The sequence below is a fragment of the Haliotis rufescens genome, unplaced genomic scaffold (assembly GCF_023055435.1).
Source record: "Haliotis rufescens isolate VD_foot unplaced genomic scaffold, xgHalRufe1.0.p SCAF_30, whole genome shotgun sequence".
Lineage (NCBI taxonomy): Eukaryota > Metazoa > Mollusca > Gastropoda > Lepetellida > Haliotidae > Haliotis > Haliotis rufescens.
The window spans coordinates 573,328-601,097 of NW_025964002.1; the positions used below are offsets into that span (position 1 = coordinate 573,328).

Here is a 27,770-nt window from a genome sequence, read left to right on the forward strand (position 1 = left end):
TTCTACCCTGGCTCTTCACGGGTCCTCTTCAGAGAGTGAGTCAGTCAGTTGGGTTTTATACCGCCTTGACCAGTATTCCATGACACGTCAGCTAAATGTGGGAGGACAGTCTGAAGTGATGCGTGTTTTATAACGTGCCCTGAGCATGGGTATGGAGCAGACAAACGGAGAAACCGGGACTCAAACCCATGATCATAGGTCTCCGGTGTGACCAAGAGACACAACTCTGCACAGCGAAGTGCAGAACCAACCTAGGGTATTGAGAGGCTGATGCACATGAGGCATCACTTAGTGACAACATGCTGACATCAGGATGAGAGCATGATGTGTGATTTCATTGTACTGTTCACTGCAATCAAGATAACTTCACCAATGTTCAAAGAACAGAAACCATCACAATTTGTGGTACAATTACATGCTGGTCTGGGCGTTTCACAAAAGTAAAGCCATTGTCTGCTAAGGAAAGGGACAAGCTCTAGTACTGAATGGAAGTGAAAATACTTCACACTCTACTACAAATACAGTTGATCCAATGACATGTCCATTTTGCACTGTGTTACCACGGAAACCAAAATGCTATCTTAAACTTATTAAAAAGACCATTGCTAGTTTTCATTACAAAATAGTATTCAAGCAATTATTTAAATATTAAACTTCAAATTTTGGGCCCACGTTAAAATATAAAGAAATTATCTTTATTCACATATAGCTACCTTAAAAAATACTGATGTCAATTTAAACTGAAAGAAGATCACCTAAAGATTGATTTTATTTTATAAATAAACCAAAAATTGTGTGAATGTCACTCGTTTGAAACAATGTTAAATTAAAATGTAACCCAAGCCCAAATGACTTGATCCATGATCACGTAGAAATGTGTAGGTTGTATGCAAGAAACATGGAGGCAGCAGCAGCAGTGAGTGTGGCTGTCCTGTGAAAGGCTTGCCGCTACCTACATATTGATCTCCACATAACTGCAACATGGTTGTATCGTGTTATCACGCAGCCCACCAGCTGATGCCGTGTCATATTATAACACGCGGAGACAAAGAGTCGCCACACTCGGGGCCTGCAATAGGTCACATGCTTTCTTGACAGCCAAGTGAAAATTCATATTATTTCCCACACAGGCACACACACACGCACATACAGACACACACACAGAGGCACAGGCACACACACACGCACAGACATAAACACACAGAGGCACAGGCACACACACACAGACATACAGACACACACACAGAGGCACAGGCACACACACACAGACATACAGACACACACACAGAGGCACAGGCACACACACACAGACATAAACACACAGGCAGGAACACACAGGCACAGACAGACAGGCACACACACACACACACACACACACACACACACACAGGCACACACACACACGCACACACACAGACAGGCACACAAGCACACACACACACCATGCACGCACACTGCCAACTGATTGAATGTGTCGAAACACACACACTCACTGACTGCGGTGGAACTTGTATTGCCACAATGTGCACACAGATCACAAACAAACTTCAATATTCTGTGCTATGGTGAGAAGATGATTTCTATCTGTTTCTTGTGAAAAATAACATGAAATCAGTGGAAATGAAATATACACGTCTTCGACAGGGGTAGATCTTCATGCAGGTAAATAAGGCCCCAGTCAGGACAAGTGTCCATTATAGAAATGACTTCACAGCTGGATCTGCAATACCGTATTTTCTTGAGTATAGTGCACACTTTTTTCCCAAAAAACACAGCTGTGTAGAAGGGGGTGCGCATTATACACGCCATAATGAGTTTTGATGTTTTTTTCCCCTTAACGCAAAGACATTACCGTGAGCACGTAACACCGGAAATACCATGTCAACATATCCATACTGGAGTATACAATGTAATCTTGTAATTCCACTGTCTGGTAATAAAAGTGTTCATTGTATATCTGGACTTATGTTTGTAACTTATTTCAATAATTTTATTCAAAATTCCTTTTAATACTTAATAAATTAATTTCGGTGAAACCATGTGTGAAGCGATCGAATCAAAATCCTTTAAAGCTCTATCATTGGGTAAGTTTTAACCGAATCACCGGTAGATTCAAAGAAAACGGGTGTACAGCTGATTGCTGTTTTCGGCTTTGTTTACGAGAAAAAACACATGTTAATCTTTATCCTGGCATGTAAAACAATGCTTAGCAGAACAAACAATACAATTTAAACAGTAAACAACATGTCTGGTTAAGTACTGTCTCAAATTTCAAATTTGTACTGACCAAGTTTCTTATCACCCGTTCGTTTACCTGAATTCGCTGAAGGGGTATGGTGTAACTATTTTCTGCTCATAATATTCAAAACAAAAACTTCCAAAATACTGAAGGCCATAGAGGAGGGGGGTGCGCATTATACTTGGGTGCGCACTGTACTCATGAAAATATGGCAGCTTTCACGTCTATATTGTGTCATTGTACCATCTCATGTTGTGCCATGCTACAGCTTTATGAACAAAATCTAAAGTTTCTGATTTAAGTTTCTTGTCTGTTGACAGTGCATGATGGGATATGCCACCAGACTTAACAGGTGCATGATAGTTTATTTCTTTGTCAAAAGCTGTCCATCTATAACAAGTGTTTGTTTTTACAACATAAAGAATTTGGTAGCGCACGAACATCTTATTCCACTTAAGATGGTGATCTACAACATCAAGGTTTTTACACCATATTTTTTCTGTCACTTAAATCCTTTCAAATGGATATGGTTACAACTCTTTCTCCATAAAATTAGACAAATTTCAGATGACAAATGATAGTATTTGGATGATATACACTTAGCCTTTAGATGACACATTGCTGGTGGAAAAGTTTTTAGCAATTACTATTTCTAATGGCCAAACAGCAAGTTAAATTTAGAGTTCAGAATATGCTACAGTACATTTGCTTCCAGATGTGTCCATAGAAATGGGACTTAATCATTCAAATGTAACTCATTAACATTGTGAATGTCAACAGTATATTCATATTCTGGTTACACCTCAACACCTGGATTCTGCAAATGGCAAACTTGCTGCCTTCTGTGGGCCACAAATGACTGAATTGTTGCTAAGTGCACCTGTTACAATATTCATTTATGTAATAAACATATGAACTGTCACTATTCATTAATTAAATTCAACAATACTTTGTAAGACATGCTACACACCAACTGCAGAAATACACAGTGAAATCAACAACAGCACTAAGTTTCATAAAATATCATTTTTCAAAGTAAATGATATTTATTTTGCCAGCAATCAGTAACACCATTTACAACAGGTGCCGTCTTATCACTTTGAATATTTTCAAATGCAATTCAAACACACATTGTTGAAGGCCTAGAAATCTGATAATGGCAGATTGTCTCAACCAACAAAATAAACACATCTACAAAACGATCTATAATTGTCTTCGTAAATAATAACTCCAGAGAAGTATAAGAATCCATACTGAAACGTCACATTTACAGTAAATAAAGAAGTTGTTATCCATATATTGTGTCTACTTTGTCCTCTGTCAACTTCTAACTTCTAAGTATATTCGTGGTTGAAATTAAGTTTACGAATATAGGGTACACGAGAATATATATATACTATAGTCACATAAGTTACCTCATAATTCAAGTCACAAATACAGTTTCAACTCTTTGAAGACAAAATAACCCCAAATATGTCCAAAACTTCTCATTACTTTTGGACCAGGGAAGATTTTCTCTCCTAGGATAAATTCAAGGATAATCCCTGTCCTAAGAAGAAGAAGAAGAAGAAGAAGAATTCAACAACAACAACAACAACAACACTGTAGTTGTGACAGGAAAGCACCAACAGGTCTTGGGGGGGAAAAGAAACAATTAAAGGGAGGTAACCCTTCTCACCTTCACATCATCAACTATTTGAAGGAGCTTAAAATGCCCATGAAGGTGACTGTCACAGATAAAGTCTGACACCATGATAAGAGTCCCAACCAACACTTCACTCCAACCTGTCATTCACTTATAACAGAAAATAATTTGTCTAGCTGTCAAGTCAGTTTACAGCATAATGACATTCTAAGAGCAGCCATGTCTGAAGAAGAAGAATGAAGGAAGTCCCTCACGTCCACTGTCTGATCCTGCGACGAGCACATCCGGAGTGTGCTGCCTCAAACCACTTGCCAGAAGACACAACACTTCCTCCTGCTAATATGCTTACTTACCAAATATCTTCAAGACTAAAATCGAGTGAAAATATTTTTGAAAGATATGCGTCAGTGGGAAAGTTTTGGCACATACTGACACAAATTGTGACATAAATCTCCGCATTCTTCCCCCCACCCCCTCCTTCGCAGGCAGCCATTACGTAGTTCACCCGGCTTGTCAAACAGAGTGCATATAGAAACCAGCAACAGAAGTGACTTGACAACATACAAAAGCTTGACATGGATATTTTGCACATTTTATGGAATACAAAGAAATGAAATACCAATCTTTGACAACAGATATGTTTTCAGAATACCAATACCCATATATAGGCATGTTGTCCCTCCCAAAGTCTCTGAGGTGAGGTGAAATGAGGTACAACATCTGTGTGTGTGTGTGTGTGATGCTGCTTGTACTAGTCCAGACTGATACTGGTTTATGGTCCTAGCCCACTGAGATACCATACCGCAGTTTAACACGAATACCCCACTCAGACACAGCATACTGACCCCAAGCCAAACAGTCCTTGTTTTAGCCCCTTCAAGCCAAACACCAGACATGGTAACAACAAGTACCATCTTTTAACGTCTTTTGATATGACGTACACCGGACCTTTCGCTCCCCTGGAGGACGCTCTACCACTAGACTCTGATGGACCCCTTGTTGTGGACTATGTGGTCCCTCCCCAACACTGTGATGGACCCCTTGTTGTGGACTATGTGGTCTCTCCCCAACACTGTGATGGACCCCTTGTTGTGGACTATGTGGTCTCTCCCCAACACTGTGATGGACCCCTTGTTGTGGACTATGTGGTCCCTCCCCAACACTGTGATGGACCCCTTGTTGTGGACTATGTGGTCCCTCCCCAACACTGTGATGGACCCCTTGTTGTAGACTATGTGGTCCCTCCCCAACACTGTGATGGACCCCTTGTTGTGGACTATGTGGTCCCTCCCCAACACTGTGATGGACCCCTTGTTGTGGACTATGTGGTCCCTCCCCAACACTGTGATGGACCCCTTGTTGTGGACTATGTGGTCCCTCCCCAACACTGTGATGGACCCCTTGTTGTGGACTATGTGGTCCCTCCCCAACACTGTGATGGACCCCTTGTTGTGGACTATGTGGTCCCTCCCCAACACTGTGATGGACCCCTTGTTGTGGACTATGTGGTCCCTCCCTAACACTGTGATGGACCCCTTGTTGAGGACTATGTGGTCCCTCCCCAACACTGTGATGGACCCCATGTTGTGGACTATGTGGTCCCTCCCCAACACTGTGATGGACACCTTGTTGTGGACAATGTGGTCCCTCCCCAACAGTGTGATGGACCCCTTGTTGTGGACTAATGGTGTACAGTCCTGAGACTGGAGGAGGGTGAATGCCACTTACCGTCTCCTTGTCGGACGCTGTCAGGGTTTGTAGTGTTACTGTCATCGTCACAGCTCACCAAAGTTGCGTACCCTCTTAACTCACTCACAGAGGCATCCTTAACAAGAATAAAGGAAGAATTAGTTCAAACATCACACATGTTCAATATTACACATCAATTCTACCATGCTTATTTCCCTAAGGTTGGCACTGTTAAAGATTACCATTTAATATATCACCTACAAAGTTGTATTATTGTTACACTATTGGTATACAAATGTTATACCACTGTAACCATGGCAAGACCCTTGTTATATTGTTACACTGCTGGTATACAAATGTTATACTACTGTAACCATGGCAATGCCCTTGTTATATTATTGTTAGACTGCTGGCATACGAATGTTATAGTACTGTAACCATGGCAATGCCCTTGTTATATTATTGTTACACTGCTGGCATACAAATGTTATACTACTGTAACCATGGCAATACCCTTGTTATATTATTGTTACACTGCTGGCATACGAATGTTATACTACTGTAATCATGGCAATGCCCTTGTTATATTATTGTTCCACTGCTGGCATACGAATGTTATAGTACTGTAACCATGGCAATACCCTTGTTATATTATTGTTACACTGCTGGCATACAAATGTTATACTACTGTTACCATGGCAATGCCCTTGTTATATTATTGTTACACTGCTGGCATACAAATGTTATACTACTGTAACCATGGCAATACCCTTGTTATATTATTGTTACACTGCTGGCATACGAATGTTATACTACTGTAATCATGGCAATGCCCTTGTTATATTATTGTTCCACTGCTGGCATACGAATGTTATAGTACTGTAACCATGGCAATACCCTTGTTATATTATTGTTACACTGCTGGCATACAAATGTTATACTACTGTTACCATGGCAATGCCCTTGTTATATTATTGTTACACTGCTGGCATACAAATGTTATACTACTGTAACCATGGCAATACCCTTGTTATATTATTGTTACACTGCTGGCATACGAATGTTATACTACTGTAATCATGGCAATGCCCTTGTTATATTATTGTTACACTGCTGGCATACAAATGTTATACTACTGTAACCATGGTAATGCCCTTGTTATATTATTGTTACACTGCTGGCATACGAATGTTATACTACTGTAATCATGGCAATGCCCTTGTTATATTATTGTTACACTGCTGGCATACAAATGTTATACCACTGTAACCATGGTAATGCCCTTGTTATATTATTGTTACACTGCTGGCATACAAATGTTATACTACTGTTACCATGGCAATGCCCTTGTTATATTATTGTTACACTGCTGGCATACAAATGTTATACTACTGTAACCATGGCAATACCCTTGTTATATTATTGTTACACTGCTGGCATACGAATGTTATACTACTGTAATCATGGCAATGCCCTTGTTATATTATTGTTACACTGCTGGCATACAAATGTTATACTACTGTAACCATGGTAATGCCCTTGTTATATTATTGTTACACTGCTGGCATACGAATGTTATACTACTGTAATCATGGCAATGCCCTTGTTATATTATTGTTACACTGCTGGCATACAAATGTTATACTACTGTTACCATGGCAATGCCCTTGTTATATTATTGTTCCACTGCTGGCATACAAATGTTATACTACTGTAACCATGGCAATGCCCTTGTTATATTATTGTTACACTGCTGGCATACAAATGTTATACAATTGTCACCAGATTGTAGTGGTGTCACAATAATGATTTGTTCAGGTTGGTGTCAACTGTCTACCCTTGGCATTATATGATTAAAAGACTATTGGCATAACTCCCATCTTCATTGACAGACTCTGGTCTTAAAGTGACGTTTAGTCCAAGGTGTGATCCTTAGCAAATGTTGAGTAGCATACTCTACAGTTCCACATTGGTACACATGACCTGTGTTTGTTCAAAGTAAAATCAAGTCTAATTAACCAATCAAATGAGTTCAGTCATGAAAGTGAGGCAGCACTCATTCATTAGATGTAGTAAGACACACATTTCCTAGAATCTCACACACATCATTTTTGTTTAACATGTCTTGAATATGTGTCAATGTGATTCAATTGGATTCAATTCAAACTGGACTTTTGTAGTCAGTTAACCCCCCTTGAAGATGACATTAGGGTTGTGAAAGGCCCCCTTGATTTTCATGTTTAATTTTGACATTAGGATTGTGACAGGCCCCCTTGATTTTCATGTTTAATTTTGACATTAGGGTTGTGACAGGCCCCCTTGATTTTCATGTATAATTTTGACATTAGGGTTGTGACAGGCCCCCTTGATTTTCATGTTTATTTTTTACATTAGGGTTGTGACAGGCCCCCTTGATTTTCATGTTTAATTTTTACATTAGGGTTGTGAAAGGCCCCCTTGAATTTCATGTTAACTTTGACATTAGGGTTGTGAAAGGCCCCCTTGATTTTCATGTTTAATTTTGACATTAGGGTTGTGAAAGGCCCCCTTGATTTTCATGTTTAATTTGACATTAGGGGTGTGATAGGGCCCCCTTGATTTTCATGTTTAATATTGACATTAGGGTTGCAGGGTTTAACCTTGCCATAAAAAAAGTGGGGGTCTAGGGTTAGGGTTAGGGTTAGGGTTAATTCTAAGGCTTCTCGCAGGCCATATGAGGTCCTGTAAAGTAATGCAATAGTGTAGTGTACTGTACGTTTCGATAATTACTGTAGAACCTGGATATTTAATCAATGATCATGAGGATTGTGGTCATGACTGATGGAGGAAATAACAGACGCCCATAACTGCTCTTGATGTTCTGTAGGTACAAATAAAATTATTGTTCGTTTCTCGGGATGTAGTATAGAGAAAATCTCACCCAAGTGTCTTTTGATATCAAATATATCAACACTCGTTGATAAAAGTGGAAAAACTCCCCGGTAAGCTTCAGTTTTTCCACTTTTATCAAATTGACATGAGGGTGTGATTTTATTTATCATCCAATGGTCTGCAAAGCACTGTGATGCAATTTTATTGCAGCGATATCCACAATGTAGATATCGCTTGATCTCACCTAAGCCAAATCTACTGTGGGAGCCAGTTTTGGAGGATAAATTATTCTTCTGCACCCTTTTTCTACCTTGGGCTCCGACAGCAACCCTTTACTTTCATACTTAATTTTTAACACATTATCTGGTACAAACGTTTTGCAACATTTTCAAACAGAAATATTAAAATGTAAACATTTTCAATTAGGAAATAATGAAATTAGCTTTCCATAATTACTTCCTATCATCACTGGGAGTCTCTTTCTAGACAAAGGATTCCTTATCAGTAATCCCATCAAAACTAGGTCAATGCTGATCTGATAAATAAGCACAGTCTCAACAATAGGCAGATAATTAGACACACAAGATGTCACCCATAATGACCACACACTTTTATTTTTTCACATATTCACCCCAAACTCCCATGATGTATTCCTTTTCAAAACATATCTCCCCCATTTAAATCCTCCATTGTTCGGAGCATCTGCACCTAAGCCCTGCATGAGTTATCTCCCTTGAAGCAGGTCACGACCCCATTATGGTGTGACATGAATAATACCCCTCTTTGACATGCTTTCCAAACCAACTAGAAATAGCTAGCCGGGCCCAGCATAAACTGGTTTTCCTGCCAACCCCATTCTTTTCTTATCAGCAATTCTCTTTGTGCACATCTGCCAGGCAGGCCGAGCTACTCATGCGGGGAGGCCAGGGAAGGCAGCCAGCACATTTCACAGACTGGATGCCTGTCTCCCTCCCCAGCACTGAGGGGGACATCCACCCTCACAGCGCCGGCAGAGTGATTCATTCTTTCAGAGCTACATGACAAATTCAAATTAAATATTGGGAGCAGGTCTTGAGATTAAATTCAAATTATTTAGATTTTATGACAGTCACTGAAAGTGAAACTGATTGAATAGTCCTTATCACTGTCAATTTTAGGAGGTGAAAAAATACATATTCTTTTTAAATTTCCAATATATTTGTTCCAGTACAGTGCATTGACATACAATCTTGGGAGTAAATTGCCAATAATTTCTACAGCCGTGATTATTATCTTCTCTTTCAAATATCTTTTTTAAGCTGAGCCAGATGTGTTTTTGTGAGCAGCAGCACCATTGTACCTATACATGTCGACGCGTGAAGATCCGGGTCAGAATAGGTCTTTGGCAACCCATGCTTGCCATAACAGGCGACTGTGCTTGTCATAAGAGGTGACTAACGTGATCGGGTGGTCAGACTCACTGACTTGGTTGATGCATGTCATCGTATCCCAATTGTATGAATCGATGCTCATGATGTCAATTACTGGATTGTCTGGCCCAGACTCAATTATTTAAAGACCGCCATCATATGGCAGGTATTGTTGAGTGCGGCGTTAAAAACCAACAAAGATATACATGTCACATCAGTACAGTAAGGAAGAGATCCTACACCCAACAACATGGTGGAGCCAAGCATCAAGACCAAGGACAATAGACACAGATTTGTTTCTGTCAAAAGGCAATTCGACAGCGTGTCAACTACGGACCTGTCTGCCATCAGCTGTTTGTGTTTTCAGATTTGCTGGCATATAAAGTATTCAAAAACAGTTTCAGAGACAAATATGATCTCCAGAAAACAGCACCAGCTTGAACCTCTCCCAGCTCATCAGTATGTAGTGCTGTAGTACTGTAATGCTGTAGTAATGCTGTAGTACTGTAATGCTGTAGTAGTGCTGTAGAACTGTAATGCTGTAGTGCTGTAGTAGTGCTGTAGAACTAATGCTGTAGTAGTACTGTAATGCTCTCGTAATGCTGTTGTACTGTAATGCTGTAGTAGTGCTGTAGTACTGTAATGCTGTAGTAGTACTGTAATGCTGTAGAACTGTAATGCTGTAGTAGTGCTGTAGTACTGTAATGCTGTAGTAGTACTGTAATGCTGTAGTAGTGCTGTAGTACTGTAATGCTGTAGTACTGTAATGCTGTAGTAGTGCTGTAGAACTGTAATGCTGTAGTAGTACTGTAATGCTGTAGTACTGTAATGCTGCAGTAGTGTTGTAGTACTGTAATGTTGTAGCAGTGCTGTAGTACTGTAATGCTGTAGTAGTGCTGTAGTACTGTAATGCTGTAGTAATGCTGTAGTAATGTAATGCTGTAGTAGTGCTGTAGAACTGTAATGCTGTAGTAGTACTGTAGTAGTGTTGAGGTGCTGTAGTAATGCTGTAGTACTGTAATGCTGTAGTAGTGCTGTAGTTCTGTAATGCTGTAGTAGTGCTGTAGTACTGTAATGCTGTAGTAGTGCTGTAGTTCTCTAATGCTGTAGTAATGCTGTAGTAGTGCTGTAGAGACATCCAGAGTTTCAGATGGCGATCGGTCACCAGTCATACACCCATAAAATTTCAATATCACAGATGGTTTGTTTAATAGAAACGCAAAGCAAGGGGTCACTTGTTTCAAAATTTAATAATTGAAAAGTAAATATTAAGCATTAGTCCTACTTACATTATTGATTCAATAAAACAATGCACAGCTATCAAAAATCATAACTGACATTCAGGGCAACGCATGTCTTTGCATCATGTCGCATCATACTTTCTGAATCCGAGAGAAACTGTCAGGAGCCTTAGTGACTTAGTCAAGGGCTTTTCTTGTAGCGCTCGGTGTTCATTGGCTAGATCGTATGTATTAATCCAATCAGAAAGGGTATTGCATATCAATTTGTTGTTATGGTTCATCCACTATTATTGTTGATTTGTGAGCACATGGCATAAGCAATTATTGTGTTTGTGTATTTGACTTAATGACTTTTGCCATTGACATTACATTTCTTGGGTCCAAGTCATTGACCTATATACAGCTTTTTGTGTCAAAATCACTGCAGTCAAAGCAAACAATCTTTGAACAAAACATTATTTATTCAGCATGATTAAATGTTCAGTTAGATTAAAGCATATATTTTTCTTTTTTCAGTCCAACATCTGGTCTAAGTGACTGGGCTGATATACTTGAAATACAGCAGGCTTTCAATAACCATTGTTAAGCTTCTCCAAATCACTGCTTCCCCAGACATGCTTATCTGGCGCCTGGAATCAAAACAGAAACTTAACTGAAGCCCAACATACGTACCAGAACAAAATGGTGAACATGTGTACCATAACACAATGGTGAACACGTGTACCATAACACAATGGTGAACATGTGTACCAGAACACAATGGTGAACATACGTACCAGAACACAATGGTGAACATGCACACCACAACACAATGTGAACACATGTACCAGAACGCAATGGTGAACATGTTTACCATAACACAATGGTGAACACATGTACCATAACACAATTGTGAACACATGTACCATAACACAATGGTGAACATGTGTGCCAGAACACAATGGTGAACACATGTACCAGAACACAGTGGTGAACATGTGTGCCAGAACACAATGGTGAACACATGTACCAGAACACAGTGGTGAACATGTGTGCCAGAACACAATGGTGAACACACGTACCAGAACACATGTACCAGAACACAATGGTGAAGGCATGTACCATAACACAATGGTGAACACATGTACCAGAACACAATGGTGAACACACGTACCAGAACACAATGCTGTACACATGTACCATAACACAATGGTGAACACACATACCAGAACACAATGGTGAAGGCATGTACCATAACACAATGGTGAACATGCATACCATAACACAATGGTGAACACATGTACTAGAATACAATGGTGAACACACGTACCAGAACACAATGGTGAACACATGTACCAGAACACAATGGTGAACACATGTACCAGAATACAATGGTGAACACACGTACCAGAACACAATGGTGAACACATGTACCAGAACACAATGGTGAACACACGTACCAGAATACAATGGTGAACACACACGTACCAGAATACAATGGTGAACACATGTACCATAACACAATGGTAAACACACGTACCAGAACACAATGGTGAACATGTGTGCCAGAACACAATGGTGAACACACGTACCATAACACAATGGTGAACACATGTACCAGAATACAATGGTGAACACATGTACCAGAATACAATAGTGAACACACGTACCAGAACACAATGCTGAACACATGTACCAGAACACAATGGGGGACACATGTACCAGAATACAATGGTGAACACACATGTATACAAGAACACAATGGTGAAGGCATGTACCATAACACAATAGTGAACACATGTACCATAACATAATGGTGAAGGCATGTACCATAACACAATGGTGAACATGCATACCATAACACAATGTTGAACACATGTACCATAACACAATTGTGAACATGTGTGCCAGAACACAATGGTGAACCCACGTACCATAACACAATGGTGAACACATGTACAATATCACAATGGTGAACTTCATACCATAACACAATGATGAACCCATGTACCAGAACCCAATGGTGTTCACCTGTTCCATAACACAATGGTGAACACACTAACCAAAACCACAAAGGTGTACATGCATACCATAACACAATGGTGAACACATGTACCAGAATACAATGGTGAACATGCATACCATAACACAATTGTGAACACATGTACCATAACACAATGGTGAACATGTGTACCATAACACAATTGTTAACATATGTACCATAACACAATGGTGAACATGCATTCCATAACACAATGGTGCACACATGTACCATAACAATGGTGAACATGCATACCATAACACAATGGTGAACACATGTACCATAACACAATGATGAACATGCATACCATAACACAATGATGAAATCACATATAACATAATGGTGAACACGAGTACCATAACACAATGATGAACTAATTCCATAACACAATTGTGAACTCATGTATCATAACACAATGTTGAAACTGTGTACCATAACATAATGGTGAACCCATGTACCATTACACAATGGTAAACTCATGTATCATTACACTATGGTGAAACTGTGTACAATAACACAATGGTGAAACTGTGTACCATAACAATGGTGAACATGCATACCATAACACAATGGTGAACTCATGTATCATAACACAATGGTGAAACTGTGTACCCTTACAATATCAGACACATATCAAGATGTAACAGGAAGACAATAGTTTAACTTGGTTGTTATTATTCTTACTTTCCAAACATGAACTATCAACTCCAAGCCTTTGAAACGGTCTACAACATCGGCAAGAAAGACAGGATTCCACCACACACAAGCAGTTGTTGCACCCCTGCTCAAGTTACAAAACAAGAACTGATCACACAACTTACCGTTATTTACAGCAACCACAATCAGACTATCACTAATGACACCTTGAAGCGAACATACGTTGTCAGGGAGTGGATGCAATGCCATACAAATTTGACAGATGAAACATGATGAAAAGTCGTATTTGTTTTATCTCACTATTGTATGTCAGTGTCCTTTTTTCACAATCCAAACTGCAGGGCCATGGGACGCCTTTTTTGTCGCGATCTCTGATTGGTTGATCTCAAGCGATAACTTGTCAAATAGAACCAATAATAGACCAAAGTGCTATCACTATCATTGTTCTCCTCCTAAAGACATAAAGAGTAAACACAATGGTAAAGGCAGCACCATTATATCAAGTTATTAGAATATATTACTCCTGGTATAATAATAGTTTCAGATTTATGGTAATTTCTTCCAATCATAGCATATAAATTATTGGCCTACCTTCAGAAGACAGTACCCCAACTTTTCAAACATGACACTATGACGTAATTTGTGATATTTTGTTGCCAGATACACCGGCCAAACAATGCCCTCCGACATCAGGGGTCATTGAGTCTGCATTAGCTTCTCAGAGTGATCTATCATCTCTACACGAGATGTCATTAAATAAGCCCAGTGATATTTGTTTACAACATATAGTCTTCGGCAACGCATTTTATAGCAGGCACCAGATTATGAAAGCATTTTAATTTTCAATATATACTTTATTCAGTTTCAACTTAACTCATGTGGATGAATGGAATGTAAATTGTAACTAATATGCATTGTATTATATTTCCGCTTCAGCAGTTTTTATTATTATGCATGCAGTTTATTAGGTATTATTTAATTATGTTGCACACATCTGATTTCTAAAAGTCGCCAGTCCAAACACTAATTATTTACCATAATACTTCTGCAATTAATCAATTAGATTTGGACTGACAAGGATGCATACAAGACTTCACTAGTTGTGAAGGGGGTTGGACCTCCTCCTAAAGAATTTTCAAAAAATTGGAGCCGAGGACAAAAAGTGTGCAAATAAATGCACTTGTCAGGGTATTCTTGTTTATTTGATTGTCTTCACATTTTTCGTTGCATTTATACTTTTCACAAAAAACACTGAGTTAGCAGGACGAAGTAGTTTCATGTTAAGGTATTTTGGCTGCAGGAAACTCACCACACAAGACATTTTCCCTCACTGCACTTGACCAGTAATGATTGAAAAGCTGACTCACCCTCGTGGTGTCAGTAGCCACACCTGTGCCATCCCAGTTCCTTACTATCATCCACGTTATCCTTACAGTGTTCCCTCCCACACTTTTCTGTGACAAAATCACCCAAAGAATTATTAAAAACCTGTCATTCATGCGTACTCGGAGAATTCAATATCTGATGCCTGTAGCCATTCGCGCCATATAGGCTCACCCCTCAAAACTCGATATCTTGTAGATTACGGAGTGGGACAAGTTTGCCAAATGGCATTGGAATTAACTGTTCCCTTCAGTTCCATAATGTCTAATGCATGACTAGGTCAATTTGCACCAAATTTAACAGTGTGGACATAGTTCAGTCAGTTAGCTGTCAGGCTAACAATCCGAATGTCGTGGGTTCGTGTCGTGGAGACATGTGACCTATGGCAGAGGCCTTGATGTGGTACTGTACTAGTGCTCCATTTTCCAAGACAACTACACAGAGTAAGTTTTAATCATCTCCGCAAATACATTGTAAGTCATCATGCATAGTAATCATGGGAATAAGGGCTGTGACGATTCACCGATACCTACGATATCATTGATACTAAGGTACAGGCAATACTTGAATCGTCAGTTCATGATACGCTATAAATAGAACACTGATAGAGTTACCTCCCGTAAAGCCATAGGGAGCATAACGCAACTTGCATTAGTTGTAACTCAATGTAAGCATGGCGGAACACCAGGACGTGGTGACAGAGGATGTGCCTGCTTTTGAACTATGACATTTAATAACCATCCCTTCATTTAAAACTGTTTTGTTCTTGTGTTTTTTTCGTTAACAAGTTTTTGTTTTTGAGATAATAAGTAAATGAATGAATCTAGAGGTTTAGGAGTTAACCTTCCGTGATTTCATCATTTAATACTACTTGAGACCTGCCAGAAGAACAGGAACCTTCTGGGTGCTAGGATACAGTTGTGCTGGGACATCAAAAAGACGTTTGACGGCAACTTACTTTAGTGAAGATTGATATGTATGACATCATGTATAAATAGGAATTGAAGCTTGTGAATTGTATTTTTGTTCCGAAGATGGTGTAGTTTTAAAATATGATGAAAAAGTCAAAATGTGATTTTCCACTCATAACGTCCCTTATCTTATGGTTGGTCACATTTGTTGGTGTATCGTGATAGCAGTGGTATCATCCGTCTGTATCGTGATAGCAGTGGTATCATCCGTCTGTATCGTGATAGCAGTGGTATCGTCCGTCTGTATCGTGATATGTATTGCGATACTCAGCTCTAATGGTAATGTTTTAAAAAATTCACATTTTCAACAACCATTTTTAAGCACCCATTTGTTCTTGGAAGTGATATTGCATAGTTTTTGACTGTGCATTAAATACGAGAAAGCAATTTTTCACGAAACTTTTACTCAAGATTGGGGTATGCACACTATACTCATATAGTTTGACCAAATTCAACATTTTCAAATAAATAGCTGGCAAATCTGGAGGATAACATCCCTGTTATCATTCATGTCTGGAATTTGTCAAAACAAATTATAAAGTAAATAAACTTGTACAAGGGAAATGTGGTTGAGCTCCACTTCTTAATATGAATCATGCGGAACGTTTTCATGTTAGTTGCCAAACTGATCCTTTTGAAAACAAATTCTGATAATTAGAGTATCATCATGATGATAGACTCTGCTTTCCTTAAAACATCTTGCATCAGATCCCATCTCACATTCTTCACTCGCTGAGGATTCTTCTCCTAACTGTCTACACAAACTCTGCTGTCTTGCCATCAGTGCTACAAAAGTGATTCCCTGCCCTTCTGAATATGTGCACAAAATCACACAAAGCATGTCATGTCTCATCATCAGTGATAATACCCAAAGAGGTTGATACAAGGGCTGGGACTGGTAACTTGGGTACCCTGGGTGGGTAGGACCCGGGTATCCAGGGTGGGTAGGACCCGGGTATCCAGGGTGGGTAGCACCCGGGTATCCAGGGTGGGTAGGACCCGGGTATACAGGGTGGGTAGGACCCGGGTATCCAGGGTGGGTAGGACCCGGGTATCCAGGGTGGGTAGGACCCGGGTACCCAGGGTGGGTAGCACCCGGGTACCCAGCAGTGTTAGAAATTGGTGCTAGTCCTGTAGTCCTTACCAAACTGTCCAATAGTAAAGGTATCCTAAAGACTAGTAGAAATTGGCCCATTTTAAGGGTTTGGCTATATGTTATCATTATAAGGACTAGTGGACAAAAACTGTTAGTTTCTAACCCTGCCCAGGGTGGGTAGAACTCGGGTAACCAAGGTGGGTAGGACCCGGGTACCTAGGGTGGGTAGGACCGGGGTACCCAGGGTGGGTAGGAACTGGGTATCCAGAGAACTAGCCAGACCAGTGATTTAAAGTCATGTGATATGTTGTTTAATGACAAAAATTATCTAGAACTCTATAGTCACATTACAAGTCACTAATGTTTGCATTTCTTTCTGACTATGCACCCATTCCTTTTGACTTTTCATATGATTGAATAAAGATATAACTTCCAGAAGTCCAACTTCAGTGTATGCATGACCAGACTGTTTAATACATGTATCTAAATATGTTGTGCCAGGGCTATGGTAAAATAATTCCCAATCCAACATTTTGTACCTGTCTCTTGCGACCTACAGCGGGTACCCGGGAGGGTCGGGTAAGAGGGGGGTTAGTACCCGGGTAATAAATTTGGACTTGTCCCAGCCCTAGTTAATACTGAAGTTTGCAGTACACCTCAATTGACATAGTGAGTACACTTCACATTAACATTGATGTACAGTGTTGCAGCAGCTAACAGTTTTGATTAGGAGTGTGAGAAAAATGGACAACTGACATTTCAAATCTTGTTGACACATACAGTGCCTGACAACCGAATGGCAGCAGTCATCAGCCTGCTATACCAGTGTCCCCTCTGGCTTTTGAAACTGCCAGTCCTGGTGGATTACCAACTCTAAACATTACCAGTCCCCACTAATTCTTGTTGGTCCCAACTTTTAACATGTTTAACAAATAAAAAGATGTATGAAAATTACCTGTTTATAAATCTTTCAACATCTTGTTCGATTGCAATGACGTAATCTCTAAAGTAACCTAGTTAGATTTAAACAACATTCACACAAAGTTAAGCAAAGTGAAAGGTTATTTCCTTGCACTTAAAACAGACAAGAACCCTGAAGGTAACAGACAAGCTGACTTCGTTTGAAACATATACTTATACAAATATCGTTTGTTCAACTACAAACATTTATAAGATACTTTATTTGCTGGTCCCAGGGAATTTTACTGATAATAAAACCTGGTAATTACCGGTATCGGGAACACTGTATACCAAATGAGGTAGTCCACCACTATTAGCAGGAGTCAAGTTCTGTTACTGTCTGGTTATCGGTTTTTTTGGTTCGACATTATTTGTGAATAAAGTAAAACTGTGAGTGATTCTGTGAGTGATCGCAATCAGACTACACTGGCAGCAATCCCATCCCGAAACTTCTCCAAAGATCAAGCCTCCCACATTCAACTTGACACAAGGGTGGATAACTCTATTATTTCTTGCCCTTAAAACATGGTCATGACACTCGACATTTTACCAGCACTTCAATCCAGGGCTTTCTCTAGACCTGCTCAGAGGCCGATATTTGGCCCAAAGTCTGCAGCAAATGTAAATTTTTTTTATTGATCAATTTAAAACTAAACATTTCCCTGTTTGTGTTACTATATATCCTATATATATCAGTAGTTGCTAATGTTATGGCTTTGTAGAAGACCAAATATAGGAACATGTTTTAATGCTTCATTTCATATTATGGCATTAAGTGAAATCTATAAATACCTCTGAATTTAAGAGAATATAAATTTATTAAAAATTCCAAATTTTTTAACAAAATAACCATTTTCCCAGTTTGCCTGCCAAGGGCACTTAGAATCCCAGGTAAGTCAATGCCATTATTTTGTTGCAACAGACAATCACTTCAAATAGATTTACAACAGTTTCGACTGCCACTAACACACTTACACACAACACAAACACCAACAAAAGCACTTTGATGATGTCAATACAGTTTGTGAGGCAGACTTCCCAAACCAGACTCCAGTTGTATTACAGAATACATTTTGCTGGAACTTCAACTGGTCACATGTCGTGTTTTAGTGTTGCAACCAGTAGTGAATACATGGTGTCCAGATATTCTGCTTTATACAGCGATGCCGTAATATTGTACACAGGAAATGCTTGTTGTATCTAGACAACAGAAAATATCCATAGATATATTGTTTAAATGACTGGCGATGGAATTCATTACAACATTGTCGCTAATCATGGAGCTGATTGATACATCTGACCACAAGTACAAAAAGTAAGAGGAAGTATGGATGTTTTATTTGACTACAAATTAACTGTGTTACTTCATCAAGTGAAGCAACACCCCAACACACATAGCAACGTTCCTCGTATGTTGATTTAATTTTTTAGATCTTAGTTTATACTTGGAAATGCAAAAGAAATTTTGTTTTTTAAATTTCAAGAATTTTGAAAAAAGACCTGATTAGCAATAGGCACTAGATCAGTGTGTGCATGTTTATAGCTTATCACCAGTCCCGGACGGGCCTCAATCCAAAAAGTACGAGAATCACTTCTTTACTCCCAAAGTGTTATCCCAAATATAACATTTGTTACAAGTCCCAGTACAGTTCTGTGAAAATGTAACTTACCACAGAATTGCATAAAAATCATGGAATTTGCCTTTTTTAATCAATCAATATGCAAATTTTCATTTGTTTCAAGCTTTTCTATCAAATTTTGCACTCTAATGAAGCTCAAAACTTTATATGCTATTCAAACATACAAAATATGAATCCTACAATAAAACAAAATATGATATATATCATTTTCACTTTTAAATGTTCTTTCAGAACTATGACTACATAAACTGTTTACATCTAAGTTACTATAAATAAATGTCAAATGCATATTTATTTGCATAATTTTATGTCTTGAAATGTCTAAATGCTAGAGATTAATTCTTTTTTTCAAAGAATTTTTTTAGAAATATTAAATATTTCAAGACAGTGACACTAGAAACTTCTTAAATTCAAGACAACTTTTCTTGTTCTAATGTACAGTCTCCTGCTGTTTTCTTTCTTTCAGAAAACAATCAATATATTTGACCTACATGTCACTTTTGCATGCCAGACTTTTTATTGTCAACTTGGTTGAAAGAAATGGTGAGGTCGAGAGGTTCAAGATAGATGAACACATGACTCTGTGCAAAATTGTATGCCAACGCTGTGCAGTGACCAATGTGTATAGAATGCATGTTCTCAAGTACATCAGACTTGAGACTCAAAGGGTAATAACATTTTTTACACACCAGCAGGGAAAATAAACTTTCACATTCCATCTGTATAAACACCTACGCAGGTGCAAATGAATACCTGGGCATGTGCAGTGTCTGTTGTAAGATTGACAGACATAACACCTGTGACATCCCATACAGTTCATATCATTGCCAGGGTCACCCTTCTTTAAGCACAACCTAGGATGAGCTTTGGGACTCCCACACCCTTCCACAGAAAATGACCAGTCTGCTCCAGACCTGGCAGGTATAGCGGAAGCTATGACTGATTTAACTTTGAATTGTTTCTGCAGTAACCCACAATGACGGAGGAACAGAAGCTGCCTTATGCCTTTGAACATTCAGCATTTGCATGTAGTCTTGCATGCTTCATGTGTTTATTTTATGTTCATCAGCATCACATTCAATAAACATGCCCCACAATATTCATGGAAAGGTCCACAATTGTCAAGGTCTACAGCTCTTTAAGTTTGTTTTCTTGCTAGGGAACCAAGATACTCCTAACAGGAATATTTCAATCATAGATCTAAGTCGCATTTGGCCACCAAAATAGTCGCTACTTAGAGGGTTGGTCTATGGACCCTAGGGCCCACCTTAAGAAAATCCTAGGTTTATCACTGTAAGGTTTCTCGATCTGAAAAGACATTTGATTACATGTCTACTGATAGTTGACTGTTGGTTAATAAGATAATCTAGAAAGTCATTGGATTCTTAAGGAGTCACCACTCAAGTGTTTACCTTGACACGAACAGATTTTGACTTCATAACTACAAAAAAATGTAACACAGAGGCGTGCACTGTATAAACAACCCCATCATGCCTATAGGGCTGATGTCACCACATCTGGTTACGTTTGACCTGCAATCTCAGAAGATGTCATATTCCATCACGTGATTGCCACACAAGTAGGAACCTGATAGGATATTTATCACAAGTGATGGCCAAGATTACATTTATTGGATGATCTTTCATTCATGAACAGTTTGTGCAAAGATCCCTTTTTCATCAAACATGATAGATGAATCATGTTGTGTTTCTTAACAGCAAATGATGGCAATGTGTTTTCAGACTGAGGATTTAACTATTTTATCCTGATTTGAATCTTGACAAATGAAGGGCAATCATGTAACATCATAATACGAAGGAACAGTTTACTTAGTAATCCAAAATAATAATAAGAAATAACTGATTGCAAGTTACAAAAATTTACCAATAACAATATTGTTAATAGCACCGAAGGTACATGACTTCGTATTTGTTAGTTCTCAGGCTGTGATATATTCGCAACTGATATCATAAGCAAGATACAATACTTTGTTCATTATTTATCATGTTCATAGAGGCTGTGTGTTTTCTTGTCATATACCATGTGTATCTCCCGGAGTGACCAGACACAAAGGATATTTTCATCAGCGGTGCAACCATGAATGGACATGTCAACATTTTCAGGACGTGATGAGATAAACATGGTTTCTGAAAGGACGGGACAAATGTCCTATGTATTTTCTTACTGATCAGCATGATTTTACTTTCAAGACCATTCTTATTGACTTAAAGTAGCTCTGGCATAAAGAGTTATTTCTATTGTAAGACAAATTCTGTTTCTTTCAGATAAATACAGTATTTCAACAGTAAAACCATCATAAATACACAATCTTATGCAAGTGGGGTTTTTTTTAAAATATATCAACACAAGTCCAAGTTTCACTCTGAAGCTTTAAAACTTTATGAATGTGTGTCCCTATATCTACAATATCTGGGGGAGGTGGCTGCTCTAAATGTAAGGGGAATAACTCTGGTTGACTATTTTCAAAGTTTAAGAGATGAGGTGAAATGGGATTTAACGTCACGTCCAAGATTATTGCACTTATATAGCGACGTGCATGCACGTGTATGTGGCTGCTTGTACTAGTCCGGACTGATGCCAATTTATAGTGCTAGCACACTGAGATACCATGCCGCAGTTTAACATGAATACCCCATTCAGACACAGTATACTATACTGACTCCGAGCCGACCAGACCTTGCTTTAGCCCCTAAATGCCGAGCGCCAGACAGGGTAACAACAAGTTCCATCTTTTAACATCTTTTGGTATGACGCGGCTGGGGATCACACCCCGGACCTTCCGCTCTCCGGGCGGACTCTCTACCATTAGACCACGGAGGCGGTCTCAATGTTTAAGAATGATCAGCAAGGAATCATAACTTCAAATCTCTCTTAGTCAGTATTTTTTGTCGGTTTGGTTAATTGCATCTAATTCTCATTTTTACTAATTCTGTAACTTATCTTAAGACTTATTATCTCTTATCCCAGATTAATTTTTAAAAATAGAGAAAATGCTATTTTCTAAAGACTTCGTTGGGTTATGACAGTATCCGAAATAGCTGCCTGCCCGCGGCTGGTAACTTCTCTGTCTGGCTAGCGGGGCTGCATGAAACTTTCTTGCAGTCACCCAACTGTCTGGCACATTATAACTCTTTGTAGATTCTCCAGTAATTGTTTGTATTATTTCAACTGAATCAAGACACAACAGATGCAATTTGTCTCTTATTTTGTTGTTATTTTTCAATATTTATAATGTCAATGCGGGCAGGAAACACTTATGGGTCACTGCACAACCGTCTCTTTGAGTCATAAAAATATTTCAAACAGTTACCCAGCAACTGAGACATGGGGTGAGGGGAGGGGTGGTGTAGGTTGCGTTTAGTTCTTCTACCAAGGTTGCCATGGTTTCTACCTGTGTAAATAAATGAAATCTATGGTGACACTCATCACACCTGGTAGTCATCATGAAGGCAACACAAAACACTATTTCAAAAGGCATTGAACAAATTGAAGGAATTTAATGCCACATACCAAACAAACATCCGTTGTTGACATTGAACATGATATTACAATGTGTGCATGGGACGAGCAAGCTGGTAGGAGGTCTGAGGGTTGGGGGTCTGAGGTTGCTGCCCTGAGGGTTGGGGGTCTGAGGTTGCTGCCCTGAGGGTTGGGGGTCTGCGGTTGCTGCTCTGAGGGTTTGGGGTCTGAGGTTGCTGCCCTGAGGGTTGGGGATTGCTGCTCTGAATGGTTGGGGGTCTGAGGTTGCTGCCCCGAGGGTTGGGGATTGATGCCCTGAATGGTTGAGGGTCTGAGGTTGCTGCCCTAAGGGTTGGGGGTCTGAGGTTGCTGCCCTAAGGGTTGGGGATTGCTGCCCTGAATGGTTGAGGGTCTGAGGTTGCTGCTGAAGGTTGAGGGTCTGAGGTTGCTGACCCGCAGGTTGGGGGTCTGAGGTTGCTGCTCCGAGGGTTGGGGATTGCTGCTCTGAGGGTCTGAAGTTGCTGCCCTTAGGGTTGAGGTCTGAGGTTGCTGCCCTAAGGGTTGGGGATTGCTGCTCTGAGGGTTGGGGTCTGTGGTTGCTGCCCTGAGGGTTGGGGGTGTTAGGTTGTTGCCCTGGGGGTTGGGGGTCTGAGGTTTGCCCTGAGGGTTGGGGGTCTGAGGTTGTTGCCCTGAGGGTTGGGGTCTGAGGTTGCTGCCCTGAGGGTTGGGGGGTCTGAGGTTGTTGCCCTGAGGGTTTGGGGTCTGCGGTTGCTGCCCTGAGGGTTGGGGGTCTGCGGTTGCTGCTCTGAGGGTTGGGGGTCTGCGGTTGCTGCTCTGAGGGTTGGGGATTGCTACTTGGAGGTTGCTGCCATGAGGGTTGGGGGTCTGAGGTTGTTGCTCTGAGGGTAGGGGGTCTGAGGTTGCTGCCCTGAGAATTGAGGGTCTGAGGTTGCTGCCCTAAGGGTTGGGGATTGCTGCTCTGAGGCTGCTGCCCAGAGGGTTGGGGGTTCCTGCTCTGAGGGTTGGAGGTCTGAGGTTGCTGCTCTGAGGGTTGGGATCTGAGGTTGCTGCCCTGAGGGTTGGAGTCTGAGGTTGCTGCCCTGAGGGTTGGGGGTCTGCGGTTGCTGCTCTGAGGGTTGGGGATTGCTACTTTGAGGTTGCTGCTCTGAGGGTTGGGGATTGCTGCTCTGAGGCTGCTGCCCTGAGGGTTGGTGATTGCTGCTTTGAGGCTGCTGCCCCGAGGGTTGGGGGTTCCTGCTCTGAGGGTTGGAGGTCTGAGGTTGCTACCCTGAGGATTGGGGGTCTGAGGTCGCTACTCTGAGGGTTGGGATTGCTGCTCTGAGGTTGCTACTCAAACTGCTTTTCCCATGACATCACATTTGTGTGCAAAGCTGACATTTTTAAGGCCCTCCCAGCATAACCAGAATTCATCATTCTGTGGGGAAAAAATATATGCTCTGCCACTAGTAGTAGTACTAGCCCCAACTCTATAATCTATGAGTACTAGCCCAACCATTTTCAGTGCAAATTATTCCGATTTATTAACCACAAAGATCAACAACATCGGTTTCACTGGGGCTGTAACAAGGGCTGAAAGGCAGACTGGTCCTACCTGTTCCCGCGAGTCGCTGCTATTCTCCTCCACGACCTGCGACTGATGAGGCTGCTGAATCCAGTTGTACTTCCGGTGATCGTCAGGGACGCCCATCCTCTCGTTCTCTGCGAACTGATGACGTAGACTGAAGGCACACGAGCTACACGCAGCAATCTCTTCCCCGCTGCTGAACACCAGGGCGTGAGGTGGGGCCTTGTGTTCCTTCAGGAAAGGGAACTTGTGAACTTCGAGTGTTCTCATTGCTTTCCTCGCAACTGATGTTCCACAAACATAACAGACAAAGTCCTGCACTGAATATTTCCTCACCCAGCGCTTGTGGTCTTCTGGATCTTTGGATTCTTCAAACTCTTTCCACTGAGTAATGAGTGAGCAGAAGCAGTAGGAGCATGCGGTCACGGTTCCGTCTTCGGTGTTGAGCTCGGCCCCTGGTGCCGGATCTCGACTGGCCAAGAATGGAAAGTATGGTGCTGACTGGCTGTTGGGTGTCTTGGCTTCGTGCCGCATTGGGTATGAGCATAAAGTGCGTGCTTTGGTAATCAGACATTTTTCGCCACAGATAAAACATACCTTCTTCGGTATGGAGGTTGCTTGTTGTAGTGGATGGGGAATCGATGCTCCTGATGACGATGATGGCTTGGTTTCGGCGAGCTGACGATGATGCTCGAGAACCTTGGCAGCCAATGCATTGTTGACACTGTTGGGGATTGTAGGCGGCACTGATGAACCCTGCCCCTCCACGGCCTCGGTCTTCACCATTGGCTGAGCAATGGCCAAAAGTCCTTGGGCACTACCAGGAAGGGAGGAAGGGAGGGGGCTTTTGCTGATCTGGATGTTGAGTGGCTGGGTGACATCAGACCCATCAGAGGGGGGCTTGGGGTGAGGCTTCTCCGAGTCCTTGCTATGATGTGGTTTATCAGGTAGCGGTACTGTGTACGACCCACTGACTGGCAATAATGAGTATCTCCTCTGAATTAAAGGAATCTTTTTGGCTTCATAATGACACCACTGGCTTTGGAGATTATGATGACAATTTTGGCAAACTAGGACGGTTCCATCAGGGTTCAAAGGACGCGATCCATGGGGCCGCCTAAGTTCCCTAATAAAGGGAAAATACATAACAAGTTTATTTTCTTGGGATGGAATCGTGTACAGAGGCCTAATGGACTTGATAGGATATGACTGGCCGCACAGGTAGCATGTCTCTGCATCTGATGTTTTTTCCTTCTCGTAAGATTCCCGTATTTCTCGGACGCCCTGGGACTTAGTAGTGATGTGATCATCTCCCACACTATACATCCTCGCACTAGGGGGCACCCCGGCCCTCTCATATGTTAGCCATTGTTGAAATAAGGATGTAAAACAATGTTCACACAACTGCACCAATCCCTGGCTACTTATCGATGATGCGCCCCTTGGTGGGACGATCTTTTCTAGAAATGGAAAATACGGCTCATTGCCTGCCTGTCTGACAGCTGATGCAAGTTTACAATGAGATATCTGCTTTTCTTTGCCACAGGTAAAGCAGGTGTAAGAATCTCTAACAACATGACGTTGGCTGTGGCCAGCACGCGCCAGGTCGGTTGCTACTTTAGTTGGGCCAACGGACAGGTCCAGAGCTCCATCAGGTGCTTGATGAACAGCGTGGTGACTTCGAGGGGGGTCCCTGGTGTGATGGTTGCTTGGAATTAAATAACCATCCCGAGAGTAAGACGGTCTCTCTGGGGATGAAGAAGGGTTATAAGAGTCGTTGGTTGTCTGATATTGTAATCCCATTACTTGTGCCATATACTCCCCTTGCAGTTTCATTTCCGCACCTGTAAAATGACCGTTGTCAGCTCTCTTCAGCCAATACAGTCTTTTGATGGCGGGAGTTTTGCTTCTCTCATACGCTTCCCATTGCTGAGTAAGAAAAGCATAACACACTCTACAGCTGTCTACGAGACCATCTGGGCCTGGCAGACGGGAACCTTTGGGCGGATCGTGGTGCTCCAGAAAAGGGAAGTAGGGTCCTTTGTCTCTCGACTTGATATGAATAGAGAGTTCGGCGCCCACACTGCCGCACACAAAACACACAGTGCGAGATGGCATTGTCCAAACTTTAGCACACGGAAACCTCCTGATCAAAACACAAACAAAACATAAACTATTGAGCGTCTCGTCATCCAGAGGCCGAATAACACAAATACATTTGTTGAAATGTCTGTCATGTCTCACAAATAAAGAGGGATGCCCATGAGTCACTCCGAGTTCTCACGGCATTGTTTGAGAAAAGACGTTTTCAAAAGTGGGTCTCGAATCAATCAGTAAATGCTGCGATCACCCACCTTACATAATGATAAGAATCCACCATGATCGAAAATTCAGCTAATTAAATCCTACTGGCTACTCTCCTGTCTGTTTGTAGAATGCGGCTTGTCAAATGTCCAAACTCCAAACTTATATCGAGGGAATTCCCTGCACCTCTCTAGGTCGCCATGTTAGAACATCTGTCTTAGTCGTCCCATAATGCTTAGCGTTATCCGGAATGGGGCTCCCCTATCAGACTATAGTGTGTTTCAACATTCTGCGTGAGAGGGTGTCGGAAATTATGAATATCCAAAATATCAATTTTCCTCTTATCAAGCAATTAGCACGATAATTCTCGAAAGGTTTGCTAGTCAGTCATTATCAAAAAGTATATTAGTTTATCATTGTTTTGTAAGATGCGTGAAGTCCACTGTCATAGCAACTGATTTAGTTTTTTAGAACTACTTGCGTACCAATACCATGACAAAACAAAAAATGCATGGCGATTGTTATTACCAAAAGCAATAATTTAAACTAACACTTTTATATACTTTCTCCGCAAAATGCG

General features: G+C 40.8%; 1 protein-coding gene across 5 annotated transcripts in view; it reads right to left on the minus strand.

The window, feature by feature from the left end:
* LOC124119256 (genetic suppressor element 1-like) overlaps positions 1-27,413 on the minus strand; it is a 113,410-nt gene extending 85,997 nt beyond the window's left edge. For 4 of the 5 annotated variants that reach the window (XM_046481715.2, XM_046481714.2, XM_046481712.2 and 1 more), the window contains exons 1-4: positions 27,241-27,413; positions 24,914-27,032; positions 23,153-23,233; positions 5,613-5,709 (exon numbers count right to left, since the gene is read on the minus strand). In XM_046481715.2, the coding sequence (XP_046337671.1) occupies positions 5,613-5,709; positions 23,153-23,233; positions 24,914-27,032; positions 27,241-27,266 (2,323 nt within the window). In that variant the 5' untranslated portion in view covers positions 27,267-27,413. The remainder of the gene's footprint in view (positions 1-5,612; positions 5,710-23,152; positions 23,234-24,913; positions 27,033-27,240) is intronic. The other variant, XM_046481713.2, reaches the window with a different exon arrangement.
* Positions 27,414-27,770: the final 357 nt, after the last annotated feature.